This window comes from Grampus griseus (assembly GCF_964374135.1).
Source record: "Grampus griseus genome assembly, chromosome: 8".
Lineage (NCBI taxonomy): Eukaryota > Metazoa > Chordata > Mammalia > Artiodactyla > Delphinidae > Grampus > Grampus griseus.
In genome coordinates this window covers 74,325,928-74,350,401 of record NC_139002.1, presented here as the reverse complement: position 1 = coordinate 74,350,401, position 24,474 = coordinate 74,325,928, and the positions used below count along the sequence as shown (strand labels likewise).

General features: G+C 47.3%; 1 protein-coding gene and 1 pseudogene across 4 annotated transcripts in view; one reads left to right on the top strand and one right to left on the bottom strand.

The window, feature by feature from the left end:
- The window catches only part of NAV2 (neuron navigator 2), a 399,261-nt gene that overhangs the window by 209,495 nt on the left and 165,292 nt on the right, over nucleotides 1-24,474 (bottom strand). For all 3 annotated transcript variants that reach the window (XM_082660768.1, XM_082660769.1, XM_082660770.1), the window contains exons 5-7: nucleotides 15,928-16,183; nucleotides 11,533-11,601; nucleotides 3,524-3,690 (exon numbers count right to left, since the gene is read on the bottom strand). In XM_082660768.1, coding sequence (XP_082516894.1) covers nucleotides 3,524-3,690; nucleotides 11,533-11,601; nucleotides 15,928-16,183 — 492 coding nt within the window. The remainder of the gene's footprint in view (nucleotides 1-3,523; nucleotides 3,691-11,532; nucleotides 11,602-15,927; nucleotides 16,184-24,474) is intronic.
- On the top strand, nucleotides 22,379-23,139 carry LOC309826566 (26S proteasome non-ATPase regulatory subunit 9-like; annotated as a pseudogene). Its single transcript has one exon. The product of its transcript is annotated as a 26S proteasome non-ATPase regulatory subunit 9-like (transcript).

Below are 24,474 nucleotides of genomic sequence, written 5' to 3'. Positions count from 1 at the left end.
TCGTGTTGCTGTACAGAACATTTCTTTCTGGGTTTTGTGTATCAACTATGCACTTGGTCACTTTATGGAACAATGTAATGAACTGTGAGTCCTAGGTTTTTTTCTAGTTACTACCTGTTAGTTTTCTTCTGCTTTACATCTCAGTTGATTGCCCAGTATAATCAGAACTAAATTCAGTGATGATGACAAAAGAGGACTTGTTTCTTTGGGTGTGATTTTAAGAGGAATGCTTTAGTGTTTCCCCACAAAGTACAAAGTGCTCTGGGGTTTTTGAAAAGTTGCCTGTTACAATCTCCTTTTATTCCTCTTTATCCTTTTTAAAAACCGGGACTAGGTGTTGAAATATTTTTGTCATTTATTGACAGAATGATGGATTTCTCATTGAACTTAGTGATGTGATTAGATCAATTCCTAGGACCGGGATTCTCGGGTCAATGGATCACATAGAAAAGCCTATGAATTGGTTCACCTGCCAGAGCACAGTGCAGTCCGGGTCTGACTGACTCACAAGAAAGCTTCAGGGGAGGACAGGTAATGAGATTCTATCACGGACTTGACCTCATGGGAAAGCAGTCCACATCTCAACTATAGCACCAACCACACTGAACTGCAATTCAGCTGCTCAAAGAGTTTCTCTCTCCAAGATTTCTCCAGGTAAAGGATGATATCTTATGCACCCAAGTACCTGTTGTGTCTTTTACATGGCCAGGTGGCTGAGTTATTTCTGTTCCGTCCCCACAAACTATATTTTGCATGCAAGCCGCCTACCTCAGTCTGCAACCAAGGTCAGACTCAAGGGAGAACACAGGGAACATGAAGAAAGGAGGAGGAAATAACGAGTCTCTGAAGGCAAAATCACATGACCCCGTTACTTCAGGATGGTGGAAAAGTATTAGTAAAAAATACTGAGGCCTGGGAATTCCCTGGCGGTCCCGTGGTTAGGACCCAGCGCTTTCACTGCCAGGGCCCAGGTTCGATCCCTGGTCGGGCAGCTAAGATCCCACAAGCCACGTGGCTCTGCCTAAATAAATAAATAAATAAAATCTAGGTCTGCCCCAACCTTGCTTTACCTCAGCTCCCCAGGATAGGAGAGGGATAATAAACACACCTCCCACGCACCTGAACCTCCATCAGTAATTTTTATCACTGTAAATCCTTGCAGGATTTTGAGCGCATCATAGTTCACACAACATTCTCACGCACGTCACCTCACTTGACACTCCTCACAGACATCCCAGGGGACAGGACAGAACCAGAGTTCAAAGCTGGGAGTCAGACCTGGATATGAATTCTAGCACTCAATTAACAGGGAGGGCAAGTTACTAAATCTCATTTAGCCTCATCTTCTTTACCTGTAAAACTGGGGTAATATTTACCTCATGGAATGCTTCTGAAGATCAAGTATAACATAGTGAAAATCAAAGTCCCTAGCACATGTTACGTGCTCAACAAGTAAGTACGATTTCCTTTCCTTCTGACACCGGAGTTTTTCCCTGGGACAATGCCTCTATTGGCATTCACAGCCACCGTCCTTCAGGAGGCCTCCCGGCTGTCTGCTTAAGGCACAAGTGGCAACCCCTGCCCAGGACAGAGGCAGATTGGTGGCTGCCCCAGTGCCAGTGGGGAGCCCCTGGCTGGGCTGCCTGAGTGGCCCTATGTCTGTGTGGGCTCTGGGACACAGGTGCAGCCACCAACCCTGCACCCTCCCACATATGTTCCCTCCACAGGGAACCTTTTATTTTCTCAATTTTTTGGACATTGGCCTCATACCCGTCCTTCAGACTGTTTTACGTCTATTCTCCCCAAAGGACTATGGGACAAGGGCAGGCTTCCCAAACACCTTCTCCTCTCTCCCTTCTCCCTCAACCTGCACACCTCTAACCAGCTCTCAGTGGCAGGGTTTCAAGCATTTCTTTTCTACTTCCAGGAAAAGCACAGTATTAATTGTGGTTCTGGAACCAAAGTGCCTCGGTTCAGTTCCAACTCCATTTCTCACCGTTTCTGGTGTGACCTCGGCAACTACTTAACCTCTCTTAACCTTAGTTTCATCCTTTGTAAATGGGGATAACAACACACTTTGGGGGAATTCAATGAGGCACACAGTAGGTACTCAACAAAATTTAGCTCTTTTCTATATTATGTATATATACATAAACGTATCTGGAAGGATATGCATAGAATGGTTTATAGTGGTATGCTTCAGGGAGCATACAGAGGAGAACTTTTATTTGACAGAAACTTACACCATTTTACAAGCATTCATTATTTTTGTAATTTAAACACACTTTTAACAAGAATACACGGGTATGGTAAAGAAAAGGAAAGGAGGAGAGGGGAAGGGAGGTGGGAAAAAAAAGAAGAAGAAAAATGGTCTGCTCAAGGCGGAAGCCAAAGGCTGGGTCAGAGTCATGATTGGTTTAGACATTCTGGTTATAGCTTTAGTGCTAGGTGCAGAGTTCCCCTGCCTTGTCAGAGCAAACTTCTGCCGTATATATGTCAGCCTTACACAGATTTCCTTCATTTTTCCTCCAGTGTTCCAGGTGGGAGTGGGTGTGGGGGAAAGCCCAGTTCCATTGGATTAAGTTATCCTGGGATGGAGGGGTGCGGGCAGGGAGGTTCTCATCTCCCTCACGGTGGGAGAGCTGCCCAGTCCCCTGGAGCACTGTGCAGGGGGCGGGCGGGGGTGTCTCCTGGGTCCCAGGGGAGGAGGGGGCACATCCAGGACAAGCCCTAGGAAGCTTAAACACTACCAGGCAGGAAATGCTTCCAAGGGACCTGGGCATGCCCCCCTAAGAAGTCTAGACCACTTTGCGTGGGAGGAAAAAGGGAGGGCTCTGTCTCTTATTGAAGAATCTTCTGAGCGGTTTCAATTTCCCTATTTCTCCATTGTGTCATGAGATACAGACTGCAGCAAGCAAAGGTTTGTTTTACTACCTTCTGTGCAAGAGTCCCCACAGGGCTACTTACATTTCCTCCCCAACCTAAAAGCTCAGTACTATGCATAGTAAAAAAACATACCCTTTTTTGGTAAGAGCTACATTATCAGAATACCAAGAGGAACGCTGCCTACTCTTTATGTGTAGCCAAGATATTCATTTAGCCAACCCACATTTCGGACTTTTTCAAAGGGTGAAAACCCTCCTTGTTCCTAACTTCCCTCACATCACTTCTGATGGGTAAAAACCTTATCGGCTCACAAAATGCATGCCCCAAGCAGCTTGCATTTCTAGAAAACCACCTCCTGTATAGAGAATATTCTATGAATGTTTTCAAATTGCAAATGTTACATTGCTTCTATGTGTCTTCTGGGCTCCACCCAGACAAACACAGCTATTCCTGCTGGCAACTATGAATATGTAATATTTTCCCCACCTTATAAATACCTCTTCCAACAAAGTTCCCGCCAGCCAAGCATGTCCTTGTGACCCGTTCCCATCACCGTTTGCCACCCCACACTCACCCAATAGAACTGGATCTGCTATAAAGGAAGATGCCAGAAAGGACCCCCAAGAAGGTGGCTTACCTTTCTCATGGCTGCTTGCTGGTGGGGGTGGGAGTGGGGAGGTGACCGGTTTGGACTTGTCATAGTTGTTAAAGCTCTGGCTCCGTCGGTTGTTAGCAGTGGCTGACCCTCCGCGTGTTTTGGCCTCGCTGCCTGCAGCGGATACCCTCGCGGTAGGACCTGGAAGTCTAAAAGGCAAAAGCAACAGGCTTCAGTCTCAGGAAAACAGCAGTACCTCAGAAGGTACTGCAGCCATGCAGGAGGCAAAAGAAACCATTCAAGGCATCAGGTCGGTGGCGGTTTGCCAGTCCAAGGACTTACTGGAACCACCACAAACATCTAGGCTAGTAATGACCCCAGTGAAGTCCAAAAGCCAGGTGTGAGTAGTTTTCCTTTGAACACAGAGAGAAATATATGAATACGTCTGCTGATTAGAAATACAAAGCTCGGGAGTTCCCTGGTGTAATAGTGGTTAGGATCCTGGGCTTTCACTGCTGTGGCCCAGGTTCAATCCCTGGTCAGAGAACTGAGATCCCACAAGCCACACAGCGTGGCCAAAAAAAATACAAAGCTCGTCTTACTTTTTCTCTTGGATGAGTAATTTTGCTTTTCAATAGGGCCAAACCATGTCATCTCTAATTCTATCTAGGGTAGAACATAAAGGTCTGTTAAGACTCTAAACTGTTAAACTTGTGTGTGCATCTCTTTTGACAGACACTGAAAATGGTTTTTGCCATAACTAGGGATGTAAGTATCAAGAAAAAGATATAATTTATGATGGTCAGAAAGGAAACTGCTACCTCAGAACCCAACTCATCTGCAATGAAAAATTATGGACTGGATGGAAACATTTGTTCAGACATACGTTTTCCTTCAACATCTGACAACCTGTCTCCATAGACATTACTCTGAGTCTGAAGCTCAGCTTCTCTGCACAGTCGATGGATAAAATCATACATTCTTTCTGTAAAATGAGCAGGAATCTGTTAGCCTAAAGACAAACACACACTTTCCCTTTAAATAAAACACTTCATTTTTGGGTGGTTTGGGAAGTAAAGTCAGCAGACTAGTCTTTGGTAATGTGTCTAAAGATATTATGGCCCATTCCCCGAAGAGTTAAGGCTATGACTCCGCAAATCAGAATTTTGGTTCAGGGATTACTAAGCAGACTCTTTGCAATCATTAAAGTTGAAAGATGAATAAATGATGAAATATTTAGTTATATCTTTCAGCTAAAACCCACTTAGCAGTGTTGAAAAGCCACTGGAACCTCAGCTGACCAGCATTAGATCTAGCGATAAGTCTGAATTTTCAACTCATAAAGCTTTCCGCCTTCTCTTTCCACACAAATCTCTAAGCACCGAAGAAGTCTGCAGTCTGGAAGCATTTTCGATAGAAACAGGCAAACGCTTCATACTTTTTCTTGTTGCCTGAGCAAGAAAAAATGGCTGCAGAGTACACAGAGAACATGAGCTGGTGTGAGAGGACTGTAAGATTTATACAGTTAAGAAGAAGCTGGCCCAGTTCCTTAACTGGGAGCTAGGAGAGAAGGAAGCGGGTGAGTTCTTCCCCCCAAAAGTGGCAGAGGGAAGGCCTCACTTCCCACTGCATTAGGAGGATTTGCCCCTCTGTTAATTTACCCCATCTTGTTTAGTGAAGATATTCACCCCACGAAGACAGGCACAGAGTGGGGTGCAAAACCAGCAGTGCCAGTGCCTGTGTTTGCGGACCAGAGGCGGCCAGATCAACTGATCAAGGAGGTCCAGCAATCTTGGCACCTCTCGGTTCTGCTTCCAATGCAAACAGCACCCTGCACGCCCTCCAAGACGGACAGTGTTACCCGAGGACTCCCAGCCAATGGCAGAGCTGCTGCAGGTGCAGGCGTGGGGCTCCTCAGGGCTGGACTCTGCAGGAGTCTGTATGCCCACAGATAGGCCTGAAAAAGGATTATGGACATGTTCCAAGATGATGTCACAGCAACAGTTTTAAGTGGTGCAGGGTAACACAGGTGACAGTATTCTACGCCCGTCGCAAAGAACAGGGAAGCAAAAAGCAACGAGGAGGGAAAAGATGCTCGAGAGGCCCCACTGCCCTCACCTGGACCACAGATTTTTCAGAGCAGCACAGGGCCTTTATAGAGGCAAGAAATCAAAGTATTGGATGGGATGGCCACAACCTTGAATGAGGTAGGCAATTTGGTCCTCTGTGAGGCAGTGTGGTACAATGGGTAAAATAGCTTTTTCCATACAAATGTGGACATGACATTGGGCCAGTCTTATGATCTGAGATTCACGTTCCATATATGTCACTTTGGAATAACAGTAAAGTACCCAATCGGATAGCTGTGAACTTGGAATGGGACTTAAGGTCCAGCCTGATGTAAGTACTCAATGCATGCTGGTTCCCCTTAACATCCTCTCTGCTGAGCACAGATTCATAAAGGAATTGGACATTGTCATAAAGAAAACATGCTATGGTAGAAAAAAGAACCAGACAAATAAGGAAGGAATCAGGCAGATCTAGGTTAAAGCAGCAATAGAGAGCTGGACAAAAATCAACACACAAGAGTTGGAGATCAACGTTTCCAAAGAGGCAAGACAGGTTTTGGCAGACAGGATTCATCATCTCCCTAAGGAACATTCGAGGAGAGAAACTGCTTCATCCAAGAATCCGTGATGAAGAAACTGCTTCATCCAAGCATCTGTGACGAAGACCTTACACTTGGGGTACCTCTGAGCCATCTGTGGGGCCCAGACTGAAACATTCCCCAGTCTTGGATTAACTGAGACGGCTCTGGTTTCCTAGGGGTGGTCACCATCAGATCCTCTTCCTTGAGTCAGAACCTAGAGGTGCTACTCTGATGGGAGTGACCCATCCTTCAAATGGCTACAGGTTGTACCAAGTTTTCTGAGACACGGAAGAGGTCTCGAAGGCCTTGAGGGCGGCTGACGTGACAATAAGGGATGGTTGGCACATGCCGAGCCATCAAAAGCCACCATAAAGCTCAAGCCAGCTCATGTCACCCTCTACCTCATCACCATTACACCCTAGTGAGGACAGCTCCCTTAACTTTGCCCAAATGGGAAAACTGGATGGAGACCAAGTAACTTCTTCCAAGTGTCAGAAGGAAGCCATGTGAACACTGTGCTTCAAAACTCGGGTTCTGTTGTGGATGGGGTGGGACAGTTGCTTGCTCCAAAGCAAGCCTCCCACATCCCTCTGAAATTTTCAGCAGTCTGCCTCACAAACAAAGGCCATGAATGAATGTGTGATGGATGGGAAGTAAGGTAAAAAAGCTTCGTTTGGATCCACCCAGGAGGGAACCAAAACATCCCTTGGGATGATGAGTCAATCCACAAACTGAATTAATTCAGACTGAATTGTGAATACAGGACTTCAGAGCCAAAGGTGACCACGAGATCCTAAGATACCTGAGCAATCCAGGTGAGGGCACTGGACTTCACAAACTGAAGCAGGGATGTGCTATGTCTGTGTTTCTGAGTCCTTCCTTACCCCAATTCATATGTTGAGATTGTAATGCCCAATGTGATGGTATTAGGAGGTGGGGCCTTTGGGAAGTGATTAGGTCATTAGATAGAGCCCTCATGAGTGTTGCTTGTAAGTCACCCAGCCTGTGGTGTTTTATCATGGTGGCCCAAAAAGATTATCACAGGGTTCTAGTTCAATCTTATCTAGATCTTAAGGGGTGGATTGACCCTAGCTGACATCTCAATTACATACACATTGATAAAAGAATATGAAAGGTCAGAAGTAATTCAAAGAAGAGAAATAATGACCTCGGAAGTTGGAATGGTCAGGGAAGGTTCCAAATAAAAGCAACCCCAGAGCAAGATGTGGCATGTGGAATGAGAATGTGAGTAGAGGGCAAGAAGGGAGGGGGCAGAGGTGTCATGCAGAGGGAAGCTTGTAAAAAAAAAAAAAAGCACTGAAGAAAGAAAGGGCCAGTGTGTGCTGGGGCTTGGGGGACAGCGTGGGAGGAAATGAGGCTGGAAAACCAGGCGGGGGCAGCCCTCAGTGTCACACTATGAACCTTGGACTTGGTCCTGTCCTCCAGCAAGGAGGCATTCATTAGGGAAGCTGAGAACAGAGCTAGAGTTGAAAAGCAGAGTAGCTTCCAGTTCACAGTCACACAGGCCCCTGGCTAACATTCTGAAGTTCATTATTATTAACATCCTTGTGCATCAGGAGAACTTCTCTCAAGCCCCAGCCTGCAAGTAGCTGCTGTCTATTAGCATCATTCTTCTGCAGAGCTGGGTCTTGCTCATGTGGAACAGCTGCAGATACCACAACAGCTGCTGCCCAGCGATGCCTGCCTCATCAAGAAAAAGCAGAGAGAGGAGAGTGCAGCAAGTCAACCTCAAATCATCCACACCCTACATCATCCACAGTGCCAGAAGGTTTCAATGGCTCCTTTGCAAGAAGGACTCTACTTCCCATGATCATCCCACGTCCAAACAACAGTTACAAAATGAGAGGACACAGATGTGTTCTGAAACACACACGCGTTGCTTTTTTAAAAAATGAAGTTTAAGGGAAGAGGTGTAACAAAGAGGCAGAAGGAAAATCCTGCTGCTATGGGAGCTATGGTCAATTTCTCCAACATGTGCACAGCCGAGCAGGCAGGATGGTAAGACTGTTGTTCCTGGCACATAACCTGTGCGTGCATCCCGGCTCCACGCGTTGTACGTGCTGACGGGAAGAAAGCCGTTCTTCTCCCCCAAACCACTTCAAAGGCTGGGAGCAGAAGATGGCCCTCCCAGGAAAGATGGCAGCTTGTGTGCACATGCTCAGGACCTTGGGGGTGGGGGGGGTGGAGGTCATAATTGGAGATGCTTTTGCTAGACAAGATGATTAAATGCTAAACCTCTCATCTCCACGGCATCTGCTTTTCAGCAGCTGGGCAGAGACGGCTGAACTACTAGCCACACTGATTCTTCTCCACAAGATGGTCTTACAGAGATCGACTCTGTGAGACTCGCTAGAGCTGGTCCAGATCAACCCAAACCACCACCATCGCCCTATCAGCTAGTTATGGTGCACGGATTACATGCCAGGCTGCAAAGGGCTGGAAATGACTTTATTTAGTCCACATAGCACTGTGACTATGTGGGGCAGGACTACCCCATTTTACCAATAAGGAAACACAGGCTCATGGAGATTAAATAATGGGTCCAGGTAACACAGTAAGTGGTGAAAACGGTGTTTGTTAGGTTCGACTGCAAAGCTGCACTCTTCGTCACCATGCTTCAATGCCTCCCACAGGTAGAATAAGCCTAAATACCTGAGGCTCACCAGGGATGCCAAGAGGCAACACAGTGGTCAAAGGTGGAAATTCATGGAAATCCTTCATCCCTGTACCAGTTCCCTCCATGAGCCCCTTCCCCGTAGATTCAAGACGAGGCTTCCCACCTGCTCAACATCCTTGGTGCCTATCTAGGTGTTTGGCTCTGGTCGGTGTTCAACCAATGTCTGCACCTGAACAAGAGACCTATTTCCAAAGCTCTGGGAGAGGTGTCCTACTCAGCCAGAGGGGTAGGTAGGTCAACAAGTTGACCCTGTTTCTTTTGACAACCAGACTTTACTACTATCCCTGGTGGTGCCTGATCAGCTAAAATGTTTATCAAGGTTGTGCTAAAGTCTAGGGGCGGGGAAGTGGGCGGAGCAGAAGGCAAGGAGTGTTAGACGAATAATAAAATGAAGACCATCCCTTTGTCAGGCTTGTCAGAAACAAAATGCATCCAAGAGAAACTCTAGATGAGGGATAGGACCCTGATGGAAAGCCAGACCTTGGCTTTGGTCAACTTGGAAGCCCTGTGCCCAGCACGCCCTCAGGGCAGGGCAGACACGTCCTCATTCTTCAGTTCTTCCTCTCTTCCCCCCCAACCCCACTCCACCTCCTTCCATCGTTTGGGACTGATAATAATAGATCATTCACGGGATGGGCATGTGCTTCCAATTAGATTCTTTCCCAGCTAGTTCCTGTTTTCTCTCTCTTCCAGAAGTAAGCACATCGGGGGAACAAACACTAGATTTCAGGTTTCCTCCAAGCTCCCCACCCCCTTCCTTTCCTGTGTATGGACTTTGCATGACACTCAAAAAAAAAAAAAAAAAAAGGGATCCCAGGTTACCAGTGCAGTGGTGGGGGGAGGCCGTCTATCTGACTTGGGCCTCGTGCTGCTGGGAAAGCAGTCACTCTCTAGCAGCGTGCTATGGACTCATGTTTGTGTCCCCTGCTCCCCAAATACATATGTTGTCAACCCAGTGTGACGGTATCTGGAGACGGGGTCTCTGGGAGGTAATGAGGTCATGAAAGTGGAGCCCTTGTGATGGGGTTAGTGCCTTGGAAGAAGAGACAGAGATGGGAGAGCTTGCTTTCTCTCTGCTCTCCACCATGTGAGGACACAGGAAGAACACAGCCATCTGGAAAACGGGAAGAGGGCTCTCACCAGAACACAACCATGTTGGCACCCTGATCTTGGATTTCCCAGCCTCCAGAACTGTGAGAAATAAATCTCCATTAAGTCACTCAGTCTATGGTGATGTGTAGTAGCAGCCTGAGCAGACTAAGACACATGCCTATGAGATGCAGTGATGAATGTAGGGCCCCCAGAACCAAGTCTGGGTAGCATGCTGACTTGTCCTACGGAGAAGCAGCTGCCCTGTGGCTTCTTCCTGCAGCCAGACGGATCCTGAGTTGGGCCTCCCCATGCGTAAGCTTTTTAGAAAAGTTAACTGATTAGAAAAGGCACCCACTGGAGCCTAAGAGCATGGGGCAGCAAGCAGACGTTCTGTACCTATTTGTTGCATGAATACAGAGAGAAATGCCGTCTGGGCATCCCTTTACCTTTACGTGAGAATTCAATGAAAAAGAAATACCAGCCATAATGAGGAGGAGACTCTGTTTCTGTCAGGATGCTACAAGGGCAACATGACGCAAAGGTCAGGAGGAATGGCTGAAACATGTAAGATTTTAAAAAGCAGCCTCACCGACCACGTAAGCACCAGAATTCAAGGAGGAGGAGGGGGCGGGGAGAGAGGTAACATAGTGGTTAAAGTGAGGGTTCTGGGGTGAGATTACCTGGGCTCAAATCCTGGTCTTTCCACTTTCTGTGTGACTTTGCTAACTTACCGAGAACTTCCTAAATTTTAGTTTCCTCATCTGGAAAATGGGGATAATAACATGACCTACCACAAGAATACCGATGTGAAGATTAAAAAAGATAATGTATTCAAATTGGCACATAATATGCATTCAATAAAAGTTAACTGTTGATACCTTTAAAACAGAGTAGATACAGGGATATAACTGGCGTTTGCCATTCCCTGAAACAGGTCCTGACAGGATGCGGTAGACGCCAAAGTGAGTCAAGAGAACTGGTTAGTGAGCAGCCCTAATTATTATTTTCAGGGAATTGAGGTGATCTGTCCATGGTACACATGGTACACTAGAGCACCCAGAAACAAAAATGACACATTGCCTTATTGCCTTGTATCCTCTGAACAACTGGATTCATGCCTCAGGTCTTTAAAACTCAAGAGAAAACCAATCCCACGTTAGTAATTTTAATGACAGCACCAATAACAAAAAGCATAACACACATAAATGAGATGCAGGTGAGGTGGGATCAGGGCCAGGACAGAGCAGGGAGCAAAACTCATCATAAAACTACTATGGAAAACCACCTACAAACTCACCTCTCTAAATCAGAATGGACTTTGATGTCCAAGCAATCAAAGACAAAAAAAAAAAATCAATGAAATGCAGAAACAATATGTACAACTCAACCTCACTTACAGATCACACACACACACACACACACACACATCCCTTCAACAACCCCATGGCCACTCTCAACTCTCCAACACTGGGTCATCAGCCAAAGCATGTTTGGTTTTCCCAAACTGCAAACATGACATGGGGAGGGGGACCAAAAGGAAACGCAGCCAGAACAAAAGGAACGAGGGGCTGGGTTGAAACCATGCTTCGCGGGACACGGAGAAAGTCTAACCTAGAGATCTTTTTCTGACCCAGAGTGAAGCGGATGATTTTGCTTTGTGATGAGTCCTTGGAAGATGCACTGCATGATAGGAAAGAAAAAAGTGGAAGAGATGAGTGAGGGGAGAGAAGATGCATTAGACACGCAAATAAATAACAGGAGTCCTGTGATGATGCGAGCGCCCCTGGTTTCCCTCTGCCTGCTTTTTCTACAATATGCAGCCTTCTTTCTAGGTCTGATTTGATAAATTTCCAACATGAAGAAATTGCTATCGAGATTATCTAAGAACTTTTGTGGTTTTCTTTTTTTTTTTTTCTTAACTCCAAATCTCTTTTCTGGTATCAGTCACTATAAGGCCTTCTTCCACAATGACACTGAAGCCAGGGGTCTCGGACAAGTAAACTTTGTAACTTTCTAAAGTATTCAGATGTTTCTATTTCACATGCTTGTTCTACCAGGGTGGTTTTTCGATGAGTGTCCTCAATAGCCCATAAAGTTGACCCTAAACAAGGGTGGACGTGGAGATGTTTTCAAGTTTTGCTGGTCTTGGGAATTTTTGCTCTCCATGGTATAAAGCAATGATCATTTCAAGTCTTCTGAACTTGCTACATTCTGGGCTTTGAACCATAAATTTATGAAGAATCATGGTTGGACTTAATAAAAGGTTAAACTTATTTACTGCCTTATGAAAGACAGAAATATTTATCTTTCTCGCATCCATACATCTTATGCCACATTCATAAAAGGATATGAGGTGAGAAATACAATGTTAGTGTCATTAAACTTAGGAAGTGAAGGAAGAGACAGAAGTGAATGAATTAAAAAAAGTGATTGTTTGGATTTTTTTCTAGAAAGCTAAATATTGATAACATGTAAGGTAGACACAGATGGAGAGGAATTTCATGAGGTGAAACGTGGATCAAGTTCTCAGCCATCACGTAAATGAATGAGAAGAGCTGCAGGGTAAAAGGGAGTCTCCATTCGGCGGCCATCAGAGGAGTTGCTCTGATTCCTTCATGCCAATATCTCAAATTCCCTTGTTCAGCTTCTTATCAACAAACTCTCTTATTAACAAACACTACGGGAAAGCGGTCCAGTTTTAGTATTTGCTATCCTGAGAGGTACAGTATTTAGGCATGTTTGTATGTGGCAGAGTTCTAATGAAGGATCAACACAAACCTGGTATTTGGGGGTTGCATCAACATTTGACGTTAATGATCAAGGGTCTGAACCATTATCCTTGGGACTTTGGTTATCGAAGTTGGAATGTGGGGATAGAAATACAATGAAACAAAGCCAGGGAAGTGGTTTTACTACTCTTAAATTTACAGCCAGAGCATGAGCACGGGGTATCACATCTCTAGACCTTGAGAACAAGATCATCCTCTGGAAGTAAAATTAGAAACTATCAGTATATAATGGATAAAACAAATCATCTGCGAAAGTAACCCAATATGGGCCAAATACGGGATGAATGAGGACATACAGTAACTCCAGAGCCCAGTTTGTGTCACCACATTGCAGGGTCAGGGGGCCATGATGGCAGGAACTACTCTGGAAAAAATGGATATAAAAACCTGGCTTACATGAGTTTGGCTCGTCTTTAGGTAAAGCATTTATTTTTTATTTTTAAAAATTGCTGGCTACCTCGCGTGGCATGCAGGGTCCTAGTTTCCCGCCCAGGGATGGAACCCCTGCCCCCTGCAGTAGAAGAGCAGAGTCGGTCTCAACCACTGCACTGCCAGGGAAGTCCCCCCAGGTAAAGCGTTTATTAATAGTAGGATGTTTTTTCTTACTTGGAGATGGGTGTCCTGACTGGAACATCTGGTTCTTTTGAGAAGACAAATGCTTACTATGGAAATGGATGCCTCAGGCTAGCACAGCTCAGTGACAAAAGCCCAGTGCTCCTCAACACACGTTCCCTGGAACCCTATGCAATGAGATGCTCTATAAAATAAGAAGAGTTCTGCGGCTCCGTTTGAGAATGCTTTCTACGCCGCCTTCTGAAGATTCCCAGTACACATGTGTTCCTCCCCCCACCCCAACCCCCCAGCTTCCTTATCTCAAGAAATGCCACCATTTTCCTAACCGCTCAAGCCAGAAATCTCGGCTTTCTCTGTGATTCCTCTCTCCCTCACTCTAGACAGTCAATCTACCTGTAGTTCTGTTGGCTCATCCTCCGAAATATCCTGAACTGGTCCATCTCCATATTTGCTCTACCACCTTGATCGAAGCCACTGTCATCTAGAGGACCACGGAAGCCTCTTAGCTAGGGTCTTTCCTTCTATTCTTGACCCTCCCACAGTCTTATTCTCCAGAGAGGAACAAAAGTGACTAAAAAAACAAACAAACAGAAAAACTGTAAATCAAATCAAGTCTCTCTCCTGCTCGACTCTCCAATGGCTTGATACCTTTAGAATGAAATATCAACTCTTCAGCCTGTAGAGCCATCACTGTGACCTCACTTCAAGGGCCACGGGACTACAGAACTCTAGGGGCCACCGGTCAGCCCTCTTTGCTTATAGGCTGCCTTTCACTTCACACCCCCTTCACCCACTGAACTCCAGCCACACTAGCCTTCTTTCTGCTCCTCCAAGCTGCCAAGTTTACCCCTACCCCAGGGCCTTTGCACCAGCTGCTCCCGCTACCTGATCTATTCTACACCCGCATGGACAGCTCCCTGTCATTCGTATTTCCACTTTGGTGTCATGTCCTCAGAGAAAGCCTCCCCTCAACTCAACCTAAATGATCAACCCGGTCCCTCTGATCCCATTTTCTTATTGTACTACCACCATCGGATATTTCTCTTCCCCTTTTGTTTGCCTGCCCTCCTCCAGTAGAAAGTAGAGAGCAGGCACCTTGGCTATCTCATTCACCCTTGATCCCCCAGTGCCTAGGACAGTGCCGGGCACATAGAAGGCATTCAAACACTAACTGGATAAATGAATGCATATTGGCCGATTCAAGGATCTGAGTAGACCCTGCAGTAACAGTTATACAACTTAACCCAGAGGATTTCCCCATTTTTCCCCCTTAGAACCCTTCCCCTGCATGTTACCATCCAGGGAATAAGCACTCTGCAAAATGCAGTGTGGGCAATGACGTCCTGATCATTTAATCATCCAGGTCCATCGGGGATCTCCGATCAGAGAATGGCTCCCACCCAGGTGGTTCTTCAAGGCAAAGGTGCAGAGGCTGGCTGCCCGGCTGTCTATTCCTCATTGCTAGTCCAGGCATTCCTACTAGCCCACAAACCTCCATAATGGGAACTGGATATAATTAGATAATCAATTAGGGGCTCTGAGTTATATCACATCTATCAGTGCTGGTTTTAACACCACCACAATTGGGAAACAGCGCTTCTCCTGGGGAAAAAAAGCTGCAACCATCTATCTATAAGGCAGCTGCTTTGTTTGAACCACTTTGTGCTTTGCCTAACTACAATGGCCTATTCGGGGAACTGGAAAGAAAAAGCCATTACTCTTTAGCATATGTTCAATGAAATCAAGCAATCAATTTGATCAGTGGCATTTAGGTTTGATAGCTAAAGATTTATGGCTTAAAAAAACAATTATGGTGGACTTTTCTCCAGAACTTTACTATGAGTCAAAAACTTTCTAGTTCCGAATCCCCTCCTTCTTTTGTCATTGAAACAAATGTTTTACGAGGTGATCTTCTGCAGAGTTGTTTAGGAATGCATCTATACACTGTAACAGAGTAGATGGTAACTGCCCCAACGTTCTGCTAGCGTTATCATCCTATGGCGAGTCCCTCTGGCAAGCGTGGGTCCCTCTGGAAACAACAAACAAAATCTAGGTCCTAATCCAAAAAGCAGAGGGCCACAGCTGACACTGCTACCTGGTCTCTAAGGTCAACAAAAGTCAGTCACATTTAATGGTAACTGCTCCCCATTAGGGGATGCTGGCCCTCTCAGGGAAGGGGGAATGCCTCTTTCCCTGCTAAAAACCACTGGCCATCTTTCTTCTGTGTTCCCAGTATTTCTCTTCTGGCAAAGCAGAGGCATCTGCTGGAGAACTTTTGCCTCCACTAAGGGAAATTACTTGCACATATAACACTGAACACCCAGCTTGTAGGCAGACAAGCAAAAGAAATTTGAGGTCTATTTTAGGGGCTGTTGATTGCCTACCAACCTGTGTGTGTAAGAGGCTAGAGTTCAGGCAGGAGCAGCTAATTAGCTCTGGCTGCTGGCGATTCTGATCTATAAAGTGCACATCTCCGCCAGGCACATCCATTTCAAGGTCACGCTAATTCCCCACTAACTACCGGCAGTTCTCAGCACGGAAGAAGCGCAAATGACACACACGTCCGGCACCGGCTAGAATGTGGTCAGTGGGGCAGAAGACCCCTGAAAAAAAGCAGAAGTATCATTTGGCGAGGAGAGCCCACCTGGACTGCATCTCAGCTTGTGCTTTTGACGGCTGGTGTGGCGCTGGCTGGTGAGGCTGGCACGGGGCTTGGGGAGCGGCGGGCACCTGTTGCTGAGGAGCGCCAGCCTGGCACTGGGAGGGGGCCCCGGCCGCCGGGGACACGGCGGGCAGCAGTGGCGAGGGGAGGTGCGGCTTCTGGGGCTGCTGCTGCTGCTTGTACCGGGAGAGGCTGAAGAAGAGGCCTAGAATGGCCTTGAGGTTTCCATTCCTGATTTCTGCAAGACAGAGAAGAGGTTCTGGTTAGAGGAGGAAGCCTTTCTGGGGAGCCCTGTCTCGCACCCTTTCAAGAGGCTGCTTCAGCCCTCGCACGAGTTTTAATTCCTCTGGGATATGACAGATTTCCTGAACACTTAATTGGTGTCCCAGTCAGTTAAAATCAGGCCAAAACCACAAAGAAATTAGTTGATTCTCCCCACTGGGATTAGAGTGGATACCCGAGGCAAGCAGCAACTGGGATGTCTGGTGAGTGCCAGGGGGAAATTCTCAGGAAGGACACAACCGAAAAAGACAGAGTCCTGAACAAGACCGTGCTTGTTCAGGACACAGAGCGAGCTGTCCAGGGACAGAAGCACTGAGGGAAACTCACCGGTCTCCACGCGGCCCTGCCCAATCTGTGCTCTGTACTTCAAGCCACCCAGAGTGAGCCAGTGGCTGCCGACCCACTCCCAAATCCTCGCCCTGCTTCGCCCAATCATCCTGCCCTCAGAAGGCTCTGTGTCTCTCTTGTCCATTGAATAAATAACTTGAAATTGGGGTGGGTGTGGGAATAGGAGATAGGGGTTGTTTCTATAAAGAACTCACACAAAAATTCTCCTATATTAAAAGAAATTTGTGCAGAGTGGGGCTAAGAAATTTTTTTATTCCAGATGTAATTTTTCCAATGTTAAAAAATGCATTTGCCTCGAGGCATGTATTAAGTGCTGCAGAGAAGGAATAAAATATTTATTCACAGGCAGAGACTGTGGATGCAAGGGTGTTTCCCCTTGGGCAATCCCTCCTTTTCTGCAGTTCTTTTAACACCAGATGCTGATGGCCAGGGTCTAAACTGACCCTGAGGGTAAAGTAATAGGGCCACGCAGCTTGGGGGACAGACAAGAAGGAACCTAGGGGCTCCCTCAGCTTTGCTTCCACCCTTAGGCAGAATTTCTTTTTCTGAACTGGCAAGGGGGTTAGAGGGAGTGGGGTTGGAGGAAGGGAAGCCCCCCTCCCCTGTGTGGGTAACACACACCTCCAAGTTAGCCCCAGGCTGGGCAAGAGGATGCTGACAAAGGAACCAGAGTTTCCTCCAAGGACCAGTTGAGGGGCAGAAGGCATGAATGGGGTTCTTTCAGAAACAAGCCCGATTCCCTGCAAGCCTGTCAGTGCCCTGGGGTGTGATCCTACTGATTAGGTCAGGCTGAATTACTTCCTGTTGGAGAGTTCCTCTTTCCAACCTCTGAAGAAACTGACAATACAAACTACTAAAATCCAACTTTCACCCTCTGCGCTTTGGGAGCTAGCATGTGCTGATTGTGGGACAAAAGTGCCAGGAGCCCAGCTTTCAGAAAACCAAAGCCACGAGTTGCAGTCTGTACTCTACCACTTACTAGCTGTGCAACCCTGGACAAGTCACTTAATCTCTCTGGGCCTCAAATGACAATATTGACACAGCTTGCCCCATCACACAGGGTTGCTTTGCAGATCAAACCAGAGCAGAGATGTGAAAGCACAACTGTAAACAGTCACGTCCTTCACTGGTCTTGGTTACTGTATGACCACAGCAGCCTCAGAATCCTGTAGGAGATTCCCATGCAGCTCTGGTTTCATGCCTTAAAAGTTATGGTTTTTACCATGTGACCTTATAATTTATCATGCAAATTACATCATTTTTGAGAGTGGGAGGGAGACGTTCTTGATTACATTAGGAAAACAGGTGTAAGCCAGGGCTGACTTGGACAAGTCAAGATGCTCGTAAACCACTGTGTGCAATGCAGGGAGCACAGAAAGTTTCCCCAGATGTGGGAAAGTCCCCCAGTTTCTTTGGGTAGCTCAGTTTTAACCCTTCAGCTCTGCTTCCTTCTCCATCCTAAGGAAACCAAAGGAGAACACACCTGTGGCCTGTTCCGCTTCTGCTTCTAAATGTTCTGACAAGGACACCAGTGTCACAGAGTATGAGGCTGGCTGGGATGATTCAGTTTATAGATGGAGTTTTTGTAAGATTCAACCTCTGAGCCTCAGTGTTCTTCTTTAAGATGGGCATTTTCCTCACGGGCAGATGGAGGGTAAAGGGACACACCCCTGGGCCCTTAGCTGGACAGTGACAGGAGGCAGGACAGAATCAAGAGCTGGCGTGCAGGTGACGACCTGTTAAGGAACTCGGGAAAACAATTTCCCCTCAAAATTGAATTCCCTGAAGGGTGAAAACAGAGCTATAATCATGACAGATGAAATCTATGTAAGATTTTAGTGCCTTTTATAGAGCTACTACTAATTAGTATGTATCAAGAGAAGCTTTTTACATACACGATCCCATTTAATCCCTACAACCGGGAAAATGAGGCCTATTTTATCTCCCTTTAGTTAAGGGGAAACAGGCTCAGAAAGGTTTGCAACCTCTCCAAGGTAATAAATGCTGGAGCTGGGATCTGAATCGAGGGTTTCCAGCTCAAAGCCCAGGCTCCCAACATGGTGTAACCAGGCTACTTACATACCCATCATGGGTCGTGTATTGAAAAGCACACCAGATAATGTTTTATTTAAGTTAGCTCATGGCCATATAAGGATTCTTTATTCTCCTTCTAGAAGTATTCTTGTATTATGGGATGTGTCAAATAACCCAGAATACATTTTTTTAAAAACGATGCAAGAAAAACAAAGAAGGGAAGAACTAACAATTCAGCATATCCAAGGGCTCAGGGGTTGCCCCCTGCACAAAGCAGGCATATCCACATCGGGACCCCCTTAACCTACCTGCCCATCCCAGGGCAGATGAATGGAGCTGGCTCTGTCATATTCTCTCCCTGCTGTGGATGTTCAGTCATTTATTGTTCGTAACTGTTCTACTATTCCTGAAAGCATCTTTTTATTTGTGACAGAGCGCGGTGCTCTCATAAATACACTTTTTCTTAGGAGAAAGCTTTTTTTTTTTTGAGGTAGGCGGACCTCTCACTGCTGTGGCCTCTCCCATTGCGGAGCACAGGCTCCGGATGCGCAGGCTCAGCGGCCATGGCTCACGGGCCCAGCCGCTCCGCGGCATGTGGGATCTTCCCGGACCGGGGCACGAACCCGTGTCCCCTGCATCGGCAGGCGGACTCTCAACCACTGCGCCACCAGGGAAGCCCAAGAGGAAACATTTTTATTATAAAGATCACTGATTGTTAGAGCCACAGAAGCCTTGGGTTTGAATCTCTCTAGTCCATCATTTATGGACTTCAAAGTTTTTCCAAGAGTCAACCTCTCTGAGCCGCAGTTTTCTTCTTTAAAATTGGCATATGTGTGCCACACCTTCCCCACAGGGATGCTATGAGAATTAACAGAGGATTAATGAGAAAATAAGGGCAACGCACCTAGGACATGGCCTGACTCTGTATTTCCCTTTTGGGTTCAGAAAATACCGTCACTGTGCCTGCAGCCCCCTCAGAACTCAGCACGGAGCTCTTCAACCACGAGATAACTAAGAAGCCCTTCTTCTTGCACATCCCCTCCAGGCCACAGTCACAGGTGTCAAAAAGAAAATCAACCATGATAATCTCATTTTACAGAAAACACAGTGGTCATCTTTTTAAAACAAACAAACAAACAAACAAACCAGCTCTACTGAGATACAGTTTATATCCATAAAGTCAAGTGTGTGATGAGTTTTAGTAAGTTCAGTAAATTCTAGTTTTAGAATATTTCCATCACCCTAAAAAGTGCTCATCTGCAGGCAATTCCCAAACCCATCCCCCAGGCAACCTCTGATGTGCTGTTTCTATGGATTTGCCTATCCTGGGCATCTCCCCATAAACGACAATCATGTGATGTGCAGTCCTTTGCATCTGGCTTCTTCCGCGGGGCATCATGTTTTTAAGGTTCATCCAGGTGAGAGCGTTATCACTAGTTCATTTCTTTATATTGCTGGGTATTATCCCATTATATGGATAGACCACATTTTATCCATTCACTAGTTGGCGGACGTTTGGACGGTTTAATTTTCTTTTCAGAACACAGGACTCAAGCGTGGTGAATGCTCTGTTTGGGAACGAGCCACACAGTTTATGCCATGGGTGGTCCAAAATAGCTAGAATTGTGTTCTCTTCCTATTTCCAAATGGCATTTTTCTGTGTGCCACGAGGCCTGGTAAGCTGGCTCCACAGGCTGTCTAAAAACAAAATCCACCAGCCCACAAAAATGTTCCCCTCATGACATTTCCCGAGGCTTCGGAAAAAGAACATCATTCTGTTTCTGATCAACTATCCTCACCCTCCTGATTTGTACAGAAGGAAATAACTGTAGACCTAGAGAGATATGACTTGTTTCAGGAGACATGAGCGAGGCTGGTATCTAAACCAGCATGAGAACCCTGTTCTTCTTTCTCTCCTATGGCTGCACCCACGTAAACTGCAGAATAAACTACATGGGCCATAGTCCAATTTCCACTAGAATTCAGTATGGTGTGGATTCTGAACCTCCTTGTGTTCTGACTGATCTCCGTAACCACTGGCTGGCGCTAATCTGCATGGATGCTATAGGGGGGTGTTGGGCAAGAAGGGAGGATAATAGAGTTATTCTCTTTCAATATTGTTTAAAAGAAACCTCAGGCCTGCTTTAGTAAGGCGTAATCGTTGGGATAATCTAATACAAAGAAACCTGCTTTGTAGGAAAGGGATTGGGAGCCAAAGGGAAGGCTGCCTCAGACCACAGTCTCAGAATTCCTATTCAATCCCCTTAAGCCACGGTGTAAGGTCACCGGGCTGATTCCGGATTGTGGATTCTATGGCATTGCTCCTCCAGCTGGGCCGTCTACATCACCCACATTCAGCATGTAACTTTCCACCCCACTCTGGCAGCCCTTCTGTGTACTGCTCAGCAAAGCCCCTCAGCGACTCTGCCCACAGGGGAGGTGGATGAGGGGGTGGGAATAGAGCCAACAGGGCCCCCTGCCGGTGAAGGACAGAAATGGCCCCGCTCACCGCCAAACTCAGGTGACGTGGGTAGAGAGAGATGGAGACGATCTACGTGCTGCTTTTACCCTGTCCAGAAAAAGCTCCTGCTTTCTGGCTCAGGATGAAAGGAGGAGACAGCTCAGCACCAGGTCTCTGGCCATCAGGGCAGCAAACCCAGGTCTGAACTAATCAAGTCGGCAACCGATTTCACTCCTAAAGCACATACACCCTGTTAGAGTCACCTGGAAGCATCTTCCTGCCTCTGTTTCTCCAAACTGGAAGATGGATAAAAAGCTAGTCCTTTGTTCCCATATTACCTATGCCCCAACGTCTATCTAAATTTCCCTTCACCTTCCTTTTCCGATTGGTGAAAGCCTATTCAACTTGTAAAACCCAGAAGAAACATCACCGTCTCTGAGAAGCCCCTGCCTGCCCCAGGCAGAGCTGATCGTAGCCTTCTTTGGGCACCACTGGATCCTGTACATACCACCAGCACAGCTCTCTCACGAACTGGAATTTAAAGCTAGTTTTGTATGACTAATGTGACTCTCCGTGTACGCCGGTGCCTAGCACTGTGCCTGGCATATAGATGTGCCCGGCAAATGCGTGCTTAAACAAATAGGATATGTCTTCACCTCCAGACCTCCGCTTCCCCATTACAGGAGGATGGGCTCAGGGCCAGGGAGCGCAAACCCCAGGTGTTCTCAAAACTCCCAGAGATAAAGGCCATTCCTCTTCACAGGAACAGGTTTACAGATGGTTATGACAGGTGGAGTGAGGGGTTGAAGTGATCTGGAAAAGCACCCCGGGCAGGCTGAGGCCCAAGCTCACAGAACTCTGGCGAGTCTCCAGGAGCAAGCGGATGGGTCCGATCTTGGGGAACACGCAGGGGACAGGAAAAGCCCCAAACCAGCAGCGTCTCCACGGGGCTCACCTGGGCCTGCAGCCCCTGCTCGCAGGCATCAGCTGTCTGTGCCCTGGAACAAAGGCTCCCTGTGGCTCTCTCGCAGGCAGGCCAGGACAGGGCCTGAGCTGCTGAGATGCTTCAAGGACAGGTGCACACACCCTCCCGGGTTCCAAACCTGGCTTTAGTCCCTGGGAAAGGGTGGAGATGTGCCTATGAGGCTTTCCAACCGCTGATTTTTTTTTTTTTTTAAATCAGAGGAGGAGCCTCAGGGCAATCAATCATCTTCAAAAGGAAAACAAAGAGCATTACAATTACATGATTTCTCTCGGGTGTCCGCGGTCGGGAAACCGGCAGTCCGGGCTCCTGGGCCGAGGTTCACGATGTCGGAGAAGGAAACGAGGCAGAGCAGAGGCTCCCCGGAGGCCAGCGGAGTGACTGTCAGCAACATACAGGAACTGATACGGCGCAAAGAGGAGATCGAGGCGCAAATCAAAGCCAATTATGACGTGCTGGAGAGCCAAAAAGGCATCGGGATGAACGAGCCACTGGTGGACTGCGAGGGCTACCCCCGGGCAGACGTGGACCTGTACCAAGTCCGAACCGCAACGCACAACATCGTCTGCTTGCAGAACGATCACAAGGCGGTGACGAAGCAGGTGGAGGAGGCCCTGCACCAGCTGCATGCTCGCGACAAGGAGAAGCAGGCCCGGGACCTGGCCGAGGCCCGCAGGGAGGCCATGAGCCACGGCCTGGGCCAGAGCCAGGACCTCAGCCCTGCTCAGCCTTCGCCATAGCGAACAGCATCAGCCCCGGCTCCCCTGCCAGCATCGCAGGTCTGCAAGGTGGATGACGAGATAGTGGAATTTGGCTCTGTGAACACCCAAACCTTCAAGTCCCTGCAGCACATTGGCAGTGTGGTCCACCACAGTGAGGGGAAGGCCCTGAACGCGACAGCGAACCGCAGAGGGGAGAAATACCAGCTTAGACTCGTGCCAACACGCTGGGCGGGAAAAGGACTGCTGGGCTGCAACATTATTCCTTCGCAAAGATGATTGTCCCTGGGGAACAGAAACAGGCAAGCATATTCCCTTGCCCCAGACTTGGGTCTAGTGGGCATTTCCTCCTCCTCTTCTCTTCCTGAAGCTCAAGGATCTGGAAGAGGCTGGGGGCCTGAACTTCTAGGTGGCGGAAACGCTGTGGCCTCCCAGTGTGATCTCTTGGGATTAACACGTTGTTAAAAACTTGATCTGTGTGTAGCATCTTTTGCAAATTAGGCCACGGCCCTACATGGGAATCCTGTGGATGTGAGCAAGTGGGCGGGAGTTATTCTGGTAGGTGCTGATGCGACTTTATTCTTCTAGAAATGTTGTTTTTTTCCCCCAAATAAACAGTTTTACAGTGTTAAAAAAAATACATGATTTCTTTAAACACTATAATGATTTTCTAGTAGTTATGGGGGTGGTTAGAAGTGTAGATAGTGGTGAGCAGTATAAAATACCAGGACTTGAATCAGCAGATGTGAGTAGCTTGATCACGGCTGACTCTGTGGGCCTCCCTTTTGCCACATGGAACAATCTCTTTGGGCCATAGTCTCCTCATCTGTAAGATGGGGTAATACGAATACTGATCTCGGAAGGTTGCTGTGGGGGATTAAATAGGATATAAACTAAAATGTGTACAACACTTAGCCCAGTGACTGTACCTGGCGGGTCCTCAACACATGATTTCCACTCCTATAACTTAACAGTATGTCAAATGGAGGTACTTCCTGTAGCCCTAAAATTGTGAATAAGGCCCATTTGAGGAAAACAGGCTCCAAGTACCCTTGCTTTGTAAGTTCAAGGAACTGACAGAAGTTGGGACCAGTCACCCTCCCACGAGACAGCACTAGTCCAGAATTAGTCTTACAACCAAAGACCATCACCACCAGCCTCTACCCACCGCACCCAAAGTCAATATAAGAAGATCCAGATGAGAGAATGTCACTGAGGTTGGGCGTGGGTGGTCACGACTGATGATCACAGAGACAGGATATCTCCTCCCCTCACCAAGGAACAAGACAGTGGGGTTCTTGCACTCCTTGAACTCGAGGGAGTAGAGGCTTCAAGAGAATAACTCCAGGTGGTGGTGGTGGTGTTCTAGTGCCCAGCTGGGACACCTGCTTAGCAGGGACCTGGCAGATCTGCCTGTTTGCCACCTAAGCTGGGGAGAAAGAGCTGGAGAGAGATTGTATGGCGGGGACTTCCAGGTGACAGGAGGCCTGTTCCATCACTACAAGTGGAAGACAGAGCCCACACATTCCTGCTGCTCTATGGTGGGTGACGCAGGGACTGTGAGACCGAGGCCTACGGCCTTACCAGGACCACCCTAGTGTGGGGACGAAGAGGGGCCTGAATCAGGGGGATGGAATGTGACTGCTACCAGCTGGGGGTGAGCTAGAAGAGCGGTCAAATCTCACAAGAGACTACTGAGGCCC